At 35.6% G+C, this 13,398-nt stretch overlaps 1 protein-coding gene across 5 annotated transcripts in view; it reads right to left on the bottom strand.

Annotated features, from left to right (window-relative positions):
* Positions 1 to 12,812: 12,812 nt before the first annotated feature.
* LOC141395229 (bridge-like lipid transfer protein family member 3B) overlaps positions 12,813 to 13,398 on the bottom strand; it is a 191,002-nt gene continuing 190,416 nt past the window's right edge. For all 5 annotated transcript variants that reach the window (XM_073970781.1, XM_073970783.1, XM_073970782.1 and 2 more), the window contains one exon: positions 12,813 to 13,150. In XM_073970781.1, the coding sequence (XP_073826882.1) occupies positions 13,097 to 13,150 (54 nt within the window). In that variant the 3' untranslated portion in view covers positions 12,813 to 13,096. The remainder of the gene's footprint in view (positions 13,151 to 13,398) is intronic.

A 13,398-nucleotide genomic window follows, 5' to 3' on the forward strand; every position in this document is an offset into this window, starting at 1 on the left:
ACGGATTTCGTCCAAACATACTTGGGGTCAAAAACCATTATTTCGATCAATCACATTTTGCCCGTATGAAAGTGTATATACCCTCGTTAGCATAAATGCTGAGGGTATAAAAAGGACCAAAAAGACCCCTTTGATGAACCGCATGAGGGTTTAAAAACGCCGATACACGTGTCTCATATTTTTAGCTCTACTTTCATAATCTAATCGGTTTTCCCCATCTTTTTGACAAAAAAAAAATGAATTTTGTTGCACAGTGTTGTATTACACATAGAAGTGAGCTCTGCTGAAAATATTCTTATTATGGGCATCATAAAAATGACTATATTCTGACATCGCGAAGTGACAAACAAGACACGTGTCTCATCGTTTTTCCCTTTTGCTGTTATGAGCCAACAATTTGGGGCCTTGGTATCAAAGGGATCATTCTTGCCTAGAATTTTGATTTATTCTCCGAGGCAAATTTGTAGCTCTTATACACACATAACACATAAAATAAAAAAAACTTCTTCTTCAAGGTAAAAATCGCTAAGGTTTAATTTTTTCCCCCCGTTTAAAATTCGGTGAAGCAATCAATTAGAGAAATGTATCTAAGATCAAGATAAACAACTTTCTAGGAACGATTCCCCCGTCAAAATATTCCCACAAATAACTTTTTTCTCCGGTTCAGGTTCATAGTCCATTCAAAATTCAACAAAGCGACTAAATGCAAAAATGTACCTAAGATCTCAATAAACAATTTTCTAGAACATATGTATATGGGCTTCTAGAAACGATTCTCGTTTTTGAACGGGGAATTGAATTACTTACACCTGTAGAGAAATTCTTCATAAACTAAATTGTCAGAAAAATTGGCTAGCCTCTCGTAGAGGGTGTAGGAGTCACCGCTGAATACGCGCTGGTCTTGTTATAAATCGAATCACTGACCGTTTCTGTCCATGGCAGGAATGCGAATCACTGTAGCTTCAATTAAGAAATTAACGCTATGTTGTGAAAAAAATCTGGTAAAAATAGAATACCCAGAATTAATTACAAAGAAGATTCCAGAAGATGATATTAGATGAAATCGCCTAGCCAGAATGAGGACAAGACAGGCGAAAAAAATAATAATAAGCTGAGCTTATAAAATTGGTCTTCTATAGGAATACCTACAGGCCTTCTTTTAAAAGATCTAGAGGTCTATTTTGGAAGATCTGGAGGTCTTCTATAGGAGTTCTTTGAGATTTTCTATAGGAGGACTTAGAAGTCTTCTATAGGAAAAATCTAGAAATCTTCTATAGGAAGACCTAGACATTTTCTACAAGACCGTCTAGGTATCTTCTATAGGAAGAGGTCTCCTATAGAAAGATATAAAAGTATTCAATATCTACAGGTCTTCAGTAGGATGGCCTAAAGGTCTTCTATAGGACTAGCCTCAGGTCTTCAAAAGGAAGACCTAGGAGTCTTCAATTGAAAGAACTAGAGGTCTTCCCTAAGAAGATCTAAAGGTCTCCTATTGGAAGTCCTAGAGCCCTTCCAGAAGACTGAGAGATCTTCAATAGGAAGATTTAAAGGTCTCCTATACGAATACCAAGAAGTATTCTTTTACAGAAAGACCTTGATGTCTTCTATGGAAGACCTAGTTGTCTTCTATGGAAGATCAATAGACCCTCTATGGGAAGGCCTAGAGGTCTTCTATAGCGAAGATCTAGAGATCTTCTATAGGAAATGCTAGAGCTCTTCTTCAAGAAGAACTAGAGGTATTCAATAGGAAAACATCTCCCATAGTTTTCAATAGGAACACCTAGAGGTCACCTATAGAAAGACCTAGAGGTCATCTGTAGGAAGTCCTAGAAGTCTTCTATAGGAAATCTAGAAGTCTTCAATAGGAATTGTATAAGAATATTTGGAGGTTATCTATAGGATGACCTAAAGGTCTTCTATAGAATTATCTGCAGATCTTCTATGGGAATACGTAGAGGTCTTTTTAGAAAGACGTAGACGTTATATATGAGAAGACCTAGAGACCTTCTATGCGAAACCTAAAGGCCTTCTATGCGAAGAGCTAGAGGTCTTCTATGTGATGACAATAGAAGGGCCTGTATGATTGGGTCTAAGCTAAAAAATGTAATAACAGTGGTTTTAACAATGGCAGGTTATGTGAAAACGTGGGAAGCAGTGCTGTATCCATCTCCATCTCCACACATATTAGCCGAGGACTCAACCAGAGCAAGCCATTGTTGTTGTAGCAGCACGAAACCTACGTAGAAGCATAGGTTTGATGCTGGATTGGCAGCCGCTGGCTGAAACAGTATAGTTTCGGGTCAATCCGGTACGTTAGAACCCGCTGCCGTGACATTGTGATGCCGTGTAATAGAACAGTGATGGTGACGCATGGCTTATCAAATGCCTTTGATTCCCTGAAGGACATCGAGGAGACATGCCTACGGTCAAATTTGAAAGGTGTGGACGCCAGTCGTACGTGGAATTCAGGAACAAGAATTCCAATCACCGTAGATTGAAGCAGGGAGTTCCCAAAGGAGGGGTGATATCTCAGAACTGTTTAACCACTACCTTTCCTATACCCCGCACCCTCTAGACGACATTGAGGTCGAAACGTATGCTGAGGATTGTAAGATCTTGGCTTCAGGTATCTTCCCCTATTTGACTGATCTTACCAACTTTTTTCACGCGAGAAATATGGAAAAAGCCAACACTAAATCTACGGTCGATGTCATGGTAGATGGTAGCAGAATTCCGATCACAAACTGACCCAAAATTTTAGGGGTCACATTCGACAGCATGCAACAGCTATCTGTGACAAGCTGAGATGTAGAAACAAGGTACTCATGGATGCAAATAAAGAAACCTTGCTGAACACATAAAACGCGATAGGTCGGTCTGTGTAAGCTATGCGGCGCAAAACCCCCATTTTTCATTGTCACCGATTATCAATTTCCACCAGGGATTCGATAGTAAACATATTGATACTAAGGAAACCAAATTTTGTGGAGTAGAACTTTTAGGAAGCAATATGGAACAAGGTTTGGCAATCATAGAAAGATGCCAGAGAGAGTCCTCTTTCAGCCCATATATGCTTTTGTACCAGTCCCGTTCTGTCCATTTAACACTTTTTTAAATTTATTGAAATTACATGGGTACAAATGTGTTTGTTTTTCATACCGTTTTTCATATTTATTACAGCGTTTTTGACACAAATCTAATTCTTTATATCATGTACACACGAGCGTTTCAATTACGATGTTCGTCTGTCGAACGACGTACACGAATTAACCCGTTTTCACGACCCCATTCGTAATTAACAGAAACATAAACAACATTTCCTTCATTTTTGTTTCCTTGTTTTCACGAAAATTTGAACCGAAAACACATAAAATATACATTAAATGAATAGGGAAAGCAATAGACTTTCCCTCAAATGTATCTTATATATTTAACTACACACATTTCATTCATTTTTTCCATACATTCTGAATAATTTTGTATTTTCAATATATTTTTATATTGTTCTATTTTCAAAATTAAAGAGAGAGAGACAAGTAAAAACAATGTTTGTGTATACAGACTTTCAGTTATTTGTTTCCTTTTTGTTTCTGATTTTTTTACGCGATTTTGAACTAATGGGCAAAAAATGTGTGTGGAATTAAGAAGGAAACACAACCATCTTCCTTCTGAATCTATATAAAACGTTTAATACATTAATTTTCATTCATCTTTTTCCTTTTTTCCAACAATTTTTGTGTTTTCAACAAATTTTTCAATTTTGAATTTAGACATGTCATTAAGTACATATATGAGTTTTAAGGCCTGGGTACATAAGCTGCCTTGCCTTGTTGCCTTGCTTTCCTGCTTCATTTCTGACATAATAAAAACAAGTGAGCCAAGGCTATAGTCGGGTCGGGGCCGACTATGTAATACCCTACACCACTACCCCCCTTCATAAGCTTTTGACTAATAAAATTCAAAATATTAAAATTGGGATAGCTTAGCGCTTTTGCTCTGAATGTCTTCATAAACACAGGTCAATTTTTTTGAAAGGCATTTAATTGCATCGACAGTACAACCCAAATAAAGAATGGAAAAGTGGGATGTATGCCAATCATCAATAGGCTTCTTCCTCTGTAAGACCCCCATCAACCCCCAAAACTTCGTGAGGATCCGATCAAAATTTCGTACTGTAATTGCACAAAAATGGGAAAAGGGTTGCATTACCGACTATTGCGATATCTCTGTTGTTTGACCGCCTATGACAACCTACTTCACATCGTTGTAAAGGTGATATTTTCTACTTTCCTTGCCAGGTTTTGCTTTCGACATACCTCCTACAGAAGAGAGATATTAACTTTGAAATAAAACGTTGGTCTTTTTTCCAAATATTTTTTTTCACATTCCGACCCCTGAATAATATCCGCCCATTATCAAAAATTAAGGGTTTTTTCCTCTATGGGACCCCCAATAACACCCAAAATTTCGTGACGATCCAATTAAAATTGCGACCTGTAGCGTGATTTCCAAAAAAGTGGAAAAATGAATGTATTACCGACTATTGCGATATCTCCGTTATTTGGATACCTACGCCAACCTGCTTTACATCACTGTAATGATGGGATTTTTTACTTTCATTGTCAGACTTTGCTTTTGGAAGGTCCCGAAGCAAAGCTGTGATATTCGTCATTATTATTAAAATCGCAAAAATGAAAAGTTGTGTTCTATTAGCGGCTATTGCGATATCTTCGTTGTTTGACCACCTACGACAACCTACGTTGCAAAGGTGATTTTTCTACTTTCATTAGCAGGTTTTGCTTTTGATATACTCCTTTTAGAAGCGGAGATATTCGCTTTGAAATAAAACGTTGACTTTTTCTCCAAATAAGTTTTTTCCCATTCCGACCCCTGAATATTATCCGACCATCACCAAAATCAATAGGCTTCTTTCTCTGTAGGATCTCCATTAACCCCCAAAATTTTGTGACGATCCAATCAAAATTGCGACCTGTAGCGTGATAACAAAAAAAAAAAAAAAAATAAAAAAATGGGATGTGTTGCCGACTATTGTGATATCTCCGTTATGTGGCTACCTACGCCAACCTTCTTCGCATCACTGTAAAGATGGGATTTTCTACTTTTATATTCGAACTTTGTTTTTGGAAGATCCCCAACCGAAGCTGTGATATTCGTCATTATTATTAAAATCGCAAAAATAAAAAGTTGGGTTCTGGTAACGGCTATTGCGATATATTCGTTGTTTGATCACCTACGAGAACCTACTTTACATCATTAGAAAGGCGATATTTTCTACTTTCATGGCCAGGTTCTGCTTTTGGTATACCCCGTATAGAAGCTGAGATATTCGCTTTGGAAGAAAACGTTGTCTTTTTATCCACATATGTTTTTTGTCCATTACCACCCCTAAATATTATGCGACCATCACCAAAATCAATAGGCTTCTTCATCTGTGTGACCCCCATTAACCCTCAAAATTTCGTGACGATCCGATCAAAATTGCCACCTGTAGCGTGATTTCCAAAAAAGTGGAAAAGTGGGATGTATTACCGACTATTGCGAAATCTACGTTATTTGGTCACCTACGCCGACCTAGTTTACATCGTTGTAAACATGGGATCTTCTACTTTCATAGCCAGGCTTTGCTTTTGGAAAGTCCCCAACCAAAGCTGTGATAATCGTCATTATAATTAAAATCGCAAAAATGAAAAGTTGGGTTTTATTTGCGACTATTGTGATATATTCGTTGATTGATCACCTACGAGAACCTTCTTTACATCATTAGAAAGGTGATATTTTCTACTTTTATTGTCAGGTTTTGCTTTTGGTATACCCCGTATAGAAGCTGAGATATTCGCTTTGGAAAAAAACGTTGTCTTTTTATCCACATATGTTTTTTGTCCATTCCGACCCCTAAATATTATCCGACCATCACCAAAATCAATAGGCTTCTTCCCCTCCGGGACCCCCATCAACATACAAAATTTCGTGACGATCCGATCAAAATTGCGACCTGTAGCGTGATTACAAGGTTTAGATGGACAGACGGACAGACGGACGGACGGACGGACTGACGGACGGACACACATAGCCAGATCGACTCAGCTCGTCGAGACATTCATTTTGGTATATATAAGTATGGGTCTACGATCATTATTTCGATGCGTTACAAACTTTTTGGCCAAAACCAACTTATAATACCCTCCCCACATAGTGGTGTAGGGTATAATAAAAGAATAAAGAAGGCCGAGCAAATTTCGAACTAGGATGCCATTTCTTTTTTATTCTTTTATCAGAAGCAAGCAAGGTAAGCAGGCGAGGCAGCTTATGTACGCAGGCCTTTATGAAAACCCAACATTTTTATATCCTACACCACTATGTGGGGAGGGTATTATAAGTTGGTTTTGGCCAAAAAGTTTGTAACGCATCGAAATAATGGTCGTAGACCCATACTTATATATACCAAAATGAATGTCTCGATGAGCTGAGTCGATCTGGCTATGTGTGTTCCTCCGTCAGTCCGTCCGTCTGTCCATCTAAACCTTGTAATCACGCTACAGGTCGCAATTTTGATCGGATCGTCAGGAAATTTTGCATGTTGATGGGGGTCCCGGAGGGGAAGAAGCCTATTGATTTTGGTGATGGTCGGATAATATTTAGGGGTCGGAAAGGGCAAAAAACTTAGGTGGATAAAAAGACAACGTTTTTTTCCAAAGCGAATATCTCAGCTTCTATATGGGGTATACCAAAAGCAAAAGCTGACAATTAAAGTAGAAAATATCACCTTTCTAATGATGTAAAGTAGGTGCTCGTAGGTAATAAAACAACGAAGATATCACAATAGTAGCAAATAAAACGCCAATTTTCATTTTTGCGATTTTAATTATATTGACGAATATGACAGCTTTCGTTGTAAACTTTCCAAAAGCAAAGCCTGACTATGAAAGTAGAAGATCCCGACTTTACAATGATGCAAACTAGGTCGGCGTAGGTAACCAAATGACGGAGATATCGCAATAGTCGGTAACACATTCCATTTTTCTATTTTTTTGGAAATCACGCTATAGGTCGCAATTTTGATCGGATCGTCACGAAAATTTGAGGGTTAATGGGGGTCTCACAGATGAAGAAGCCTATTGATTTTGGTGATGGTCCGATAATATTTAGGGGTCGGAATGGGCAAACACTTATTTGGAGAAAAGTCAACATTTTATTTCAAAGCCAATATCTCTGTTTCTTTAAGAGGTATATCAAAAGCAAAACTAGGCAAGGAAAATAGAAAATATCACCTTTACAACGATATAAAGTAGGTTGTCGTAGGTGGTCAAATAGCAGGGATATGACAATAGTCGATAATGCATCCCTTTTTCCGATTTTTTTGTAATCACGCTACAGGTCGCAATTTTGATCGGATCGTCACGAAATTTTTGAGGTTAATGGGGGTCCCAAGGAGAAAGAAGCCTATTGATTTTGATGATGGTCGGATAATATTCAGGGGTCGGAATGGGCAAACACTTATTTGGAGAAAGGTCAACGTTTTATTTCAAAGCCAATATCTCTGTTTCTTTAAGAGGTATATCTAAAGCAAAACCTATCAAGGAAAGTAGAAAATATCACCTTTACAACGAGGTAAAGTAGGTTATCGTAGGTGGTCAAATAGCAGAGATATGGCAATAGTCGATAATACATCCCATTTTCCGATTTTTTTGTAATCACGCTACAGGTCGCAATTTTGATTGGATCGTCACGAAATTTTGGGGGTTAATGGGGGTCCCACAGAGGAAGAAGCCTACTGATTTTAATGATGGTTGGATACTATTCAGGGGTCGGAATGGGCAAAAACTTATTTGGAGAAAAGGTCTACGTTTTATTTCAAAGCCAATATCTCTGTTTCTTTAAGAGGTATATCAAGATCAAAACCTGACAAGGAATGTAGAAAATATCACCTTTACAACGATGTAAATTAGGTTGTCGTAGCTGCTCAAACAACAGAGATTTCGCAATAGTCGGTAATGCATCCCATTTTCTGATTTGTTTGTAATCACGCTACAGGTCGCAATTTTGATCGGATCGTTCCGAATTTTTTGGGAGTGGATGCGGGTCCCACAGAGGAAGAAGCCTATTTAGTTTGGTGATGGTCGGATAATATTCAGGAGTCGGAATAAGCGAAAAGCTTATGTGGAGGAAAGTTAACGTTTTTTTCTTATGCGAATATCTCCGCTTCTGGTTGGAGTATTCCAAAAGGAATACCCGTCAATGGAAGAAGAAAAGATCTCGTTTATATTGATGAAAAGTATGTTGGCGTAAGTGAGCAAAACGAGATATTGCAAAATTCAGTAATAAACCCAATTTTTCCATTTTTTGTAATTACGCTACAAGTTGGAATTTTGATCGGATAGTGACAAAATTTTGGGAGTAGATGGGGGCCCCACAGACGAAGAAGCCTATTGATTTTGGTGATAGTCGGATAAAATTTAGGGGTCGGAATGGGGAAAAACTCATTTGGAGACAAATTCAAAGTTTTATTCTTTGTCAATATATCGGCTTCTAGTAGTGGTATTCCAACGGCAAAACCTGTCAATGGAAGAAGAAAATATTACCTTTACATTGGTGTGAAGCAGGTTGGCGAAGGTGGTCAAACAAGGGAGATACCACAATAGTGGGTAATGCATCCAATTCTTCAATTTTTTGCAATCAAGCTACAGGTTGTAATTTTTATCGGATGGTCACGAAATTTTGGTTGCTTATGGGGGTCCCAGAGAGAAAGAGGCATATTATTTTTGGTGGCAGTCGGATTATATTCCCTAAAAGAAATGTTTACCAGTGAAAAGCTTACGCACAGGGGTAGTGGTGTAGGGCATCACATGGTCGGTCACATCCCGACTATAGCCTTTGCTCACTTGTTGTAATTACGCTACAAGTTGGAATTTTGATCGGATAGTGACAAAATTTTGGGGGTAGATGGGGGCCCAACAGACGAAGAAGCCTATTGATTTTGGTGATAGTTGGATAATATTTAGGGGTCGGAATGGGGAAAAACTCATTTGGAGACATATTCAAAGTTTTATTCTTTGTCAATATATCGGCTTCTAGTAGTGGTATTCCAACGGCAAAACCTGTCAATGGGAGAAGAAAATATTACCTTTACATTGGTGTGAAGCAGGTTGGCGAAGGTGGTCAAACAAGGGAGATACCACAATAGTCGGTAATGCATCCAATTCTTCAATTTTTTTGCAATCAAGCTACAGGTCGTAATTTTTATCGGATGGTCACGAAATGTTGGTTACTTATGGGGGTCCCAGAGAGAAAGAGGCATATTATTTTTGGTGGCAGTCGGATTATATTCCCTAAAAGAAATGTTTACCAGTGAAAAGCTTACGCACAGGGGTAGTGGTGTAGGGCATCACATGGTCGGTCCCATCCCGACTATAGCCTTTGCTCACTTGTTAATTCTTGAATAAATTTTGAACTTTAAAATGTCTTTATAGTTTTTATTTTATACCCTCAGGGTATATACATTTTCATACGGGCAAAATGTGCCTAATCGAAATAATGGTTTTAGACCCCAAGTATGTTTGGACGAAATGTTTTTCAGACAATTTGGAGTTGATTTAGTCATGTCCGTCTGGCTGGTGCGCACGATAACTCTCGAACGGATGTCCAAAATTTGGCTTTCGTAATATTTTGTCTGAACTTAGTTTAAGTTCGAAGATGGGTTACATCGGTCCACTCCTTCCGGTACCTCCCCCCAAAAGTTCGCAAATGTTCGGCAAATTTGTGAGCACGATAACTCTTGAAGGAAGCAACGGATTTGGTCCATACTTTGCATATCGTGAAATTCCTACCAAACTTAGATGAGTTCCAAAATGTCCACTCGGGTGCCTCCCACACAAAATTTCGGAAAAGTTCAGTTTAGAACTTGCTCTCGAATTGCTTTGGTTTTTGTTGTAGCAACTTGTATTCACTGCCCCCCATACAACGGTACAAGTTTCATCAGGGGCAAATTCATACTTCCCGAGAAAATGGCCGGAAAGTTGCAAAAAGCTCCTATGACACCTTGCGTAGTAGTTGGAGCGCAAGATATCTCTCGAACGGATCAGTCGATTCGGTCCAAAATTTGGCCTTCGTAATATTTTTTCAAAACATAGTTTAAATTCAAAGATGGACTATATCGATCCACTCCTTCAGGTACCTCCCCCACATAACTTCAAAAATGTACAGAAAAATTTTGCGCACGATAACTCTTGAAGGGAGTGACCGATGTAATCTATACATTGCACATCCTAATATATCTACCAGATATATATCACGTTCGAATTTGGACTATATTTGTCTACTCCTTCTGGTACCTCTCACACAAAATTTCGGATAGGCTCTCGAATCACTTTGATTTTTGTTGAAGCGATTTACATTCGCTACCTTCATTAAGAGGGTAAACGTTTTTTCATGGGCAAGCCCATATTTCTTGGAAAAACAGCCCGAAAGGTGTAAAAACTCCTATGTCACCATATGTGGCAGTGGAAGAGCACGATAACTCCCGAACTGTTCAACCGATTTGGTCCAACATTTGGTCTTCGTCCTATTATATCCCATATCGGTCCTCCCTAAGGGTACCTGCCCTACAAACGTTCAACATTTGCGTCATAGTGCAGTTTATTCCTAATCCACATTTTTGTCGGCAAGTTCAAATGTCCAAAAAGGGCCACAAAATTCTGAAGAGACCTTAAATACATTCGATCTGTCCGGAAGTGAAAGTTTGCAGTTTATCCCCAGTTTATGTAATAGCCACATATGTAAGTTCCTGAAAAAATATACCAAGAGGTGTAGAATATATCCTCTCAATAGATAAAAATAACAACTACAACTGAGCTCAAATAATGTTAATTTTATTTTGAAATTTTGAATTTTGCATTTAATATTAAGATCAAATTCGTTTAAAGTAGGTAGTATTTTAATATATATATATTTTTTACAATATTTGTTATTAAGCCTAACTACAAATATTATATATATATATTTTTTTTTTTTTGGTTTTATATTAAAATTATTTTAATGTAGTACATTTTTATTATATTTATTTTTTTTTTTATTTAGTTTACCATTTTATATAAAATATTTCTTTTAATAGTTTGCAATCAATCGTCACAAAATACAATCTGATTGAATTTTAGTTAAGTTATAAAAACATGTTTTTGATTGTGAATATTTTTAATTTTGATATATGATCAATGAATGAATACTAATACCCTGTTTCTCTAAGACGATTCGAATACAAGTTCGTTCGAATTACTACCAAACTTATGTTTTTGAATAATATTTGATTTATTTTTGTTTTCAATCAAAGAAACATTTTCTAAAACAACAGGAGTTTGGTAGTATTTCGAACGAATTTGTATTCGAATCGTCTTAGAGAAACAGGCCATGAAAGTTATCATCATTTAAGAACGCAATCGAAATTCACTAAACGAATGTTTTTATAAAAAATAATTCTCTACAACGAATCGTTTTATAAAACATAAATTTGAATTCACAACAAAAGAGTCCTTTATGGCGAATTTTCCCAGTCAGAAGTAAGATTATAGAGAAATTCGATTGCACACATAAATATATGAACACAAAACAAAGTCCATTTTCAGTGACTGCAGGAACGGATGGTTTTTGAGAGTCACAAAAAATTTAAATTAATGCCAATCTAAAGCGATGTCTGCTAATAGTATTATCTGAGCCCTTAATCAAAATCCAACTAACACATTTTTTTCGAACAGCATTTTATTTTGAAAGAGACAATTTTATATATTTTTTAATTATAAACAAAATTAAAGCAATTGTCCAATTACTAGAAAATACAGTTTGATTTCTTTTTTCTTAATTATACATAGTTAATTTTTTTTGTTTGTTTTATTACTAGAAATTTACTTTGATATGAATTATGAATCACAACAATGCGTTTTGAAGATTTGTATTTTTTTTTTTTGGTTTTTTGTTTGACAAGACAAATATATGGATCGAATGTTTTTGAAGTTTAAAATAGTTTTTGTTTGATTAATTTAGTATTTGAAACAGTATTAATTAAAGCTTGACTAAATAAAATTATATTTATATTATTTTTTTAATCATATGTAAATATTTACTCTTATAGCACACAAGGACAAAAAGTTGGCAAATTTATAACTGCGAATGGCAAAAATTCTAACAATTGTTTTTCTTAATATTTCTTATTGTGTTTTTATTTATTTACGGTTTTACATTTTTGATTTCAGTCTTTTTAAACAACATAATGTTTATAAAATTTACATAATACACATTTCAATTAAATTAAAGCAAAAGTAATATTTTTTTAAAAAATTAGAGAAATTTCAAAAACACGGTTTTTCAAGTTCAGGCGTATTAGATATTTCTTAGTATTTTAGTGGACCAATATAAACACATTATGATTTAGGCAAAGCTGATGGGCCTTTAAAAATTTCTCAAAATAAATTTCCTATTTTTTTACAACATTCACAATTTCATAAATAGGCCATTCATAAAATCGTCCTATTAAAACCAGCTTTTATAATTTTAAATTAAACATCATTTACACTAATGGCTATTACCGTGATAATTTATCTTTTATAATCTACTTTATATCACGATAATAAATTAGATGACAAATCACGTTTAAGTGTCATTATTGACGTTAAGTTTATGAATGCCCCAACAAATATCATTGCCGTTTTCTACATTGTACAGCATACTTTTAGGCTCTCTCATTGAAATCCCTTTGTCTTTGAAAAAATTCTCTGCAAAAAACTCGTAAAACAAAACAATTACAATTTTTCTTATTTTTCTTATTTATTTCTTTAAATTTAAATTATTTGTTTATAATTTTAATTATTTACACGATTATATGTCATCACTTTATTTAATTATAATTTTATTGTTTAATTTAATAATAAAATATCGCGTTTTAGTTTATTTTTAATGCGTTTACAGCGAAGAATGTTTACGAAGAGCTGAATGAATTCTTTTTGGTATGTCTGTAAATATTCCGTTTGTTTATGCCAATTTAAGGATTATTATTTTCACCGCAACACTGGATGCAATCCATACAGTTATGCTACCTGTTGTTACCCTCGTTTTTCTTATTCATACTCATAGATGTCACCTGGAGCTTTGGTAAGAGAAATGAAAAAAAAAACAATATTTTATCAGGTTAATGGATGTTTGGAAATTTGATGGACTTATATTAATAAAAACAACAAAATGGAAAGACAGTTTTTTGGAAGTTAGTGAAACGTTTAGATTGGGATGAATTTTTCATGAAATGAAAATGAAAGTTAAACAAAATTTATGAAGACTATTTATTTATTGGCTATGTATGTATTTCGAAAATGCATTAAAAAATTATTGATAAAAATG

This window comes from Musca autumnalis, unplaced genomic scaffold (assembly GCF_047663935.1).
Source record: "Musca autumnalis isolate F117 unplaced genomic scaffold, ASM4766393v1 scaffold_2, whole genome shotgun sequence".
Taxonomy (NCBI): domain Eukaryota; kingdom Metazoa; phylum Arthropoda; class Insecta; order Diptera; family Muscidae; genus Musca; species Musca autumnalis.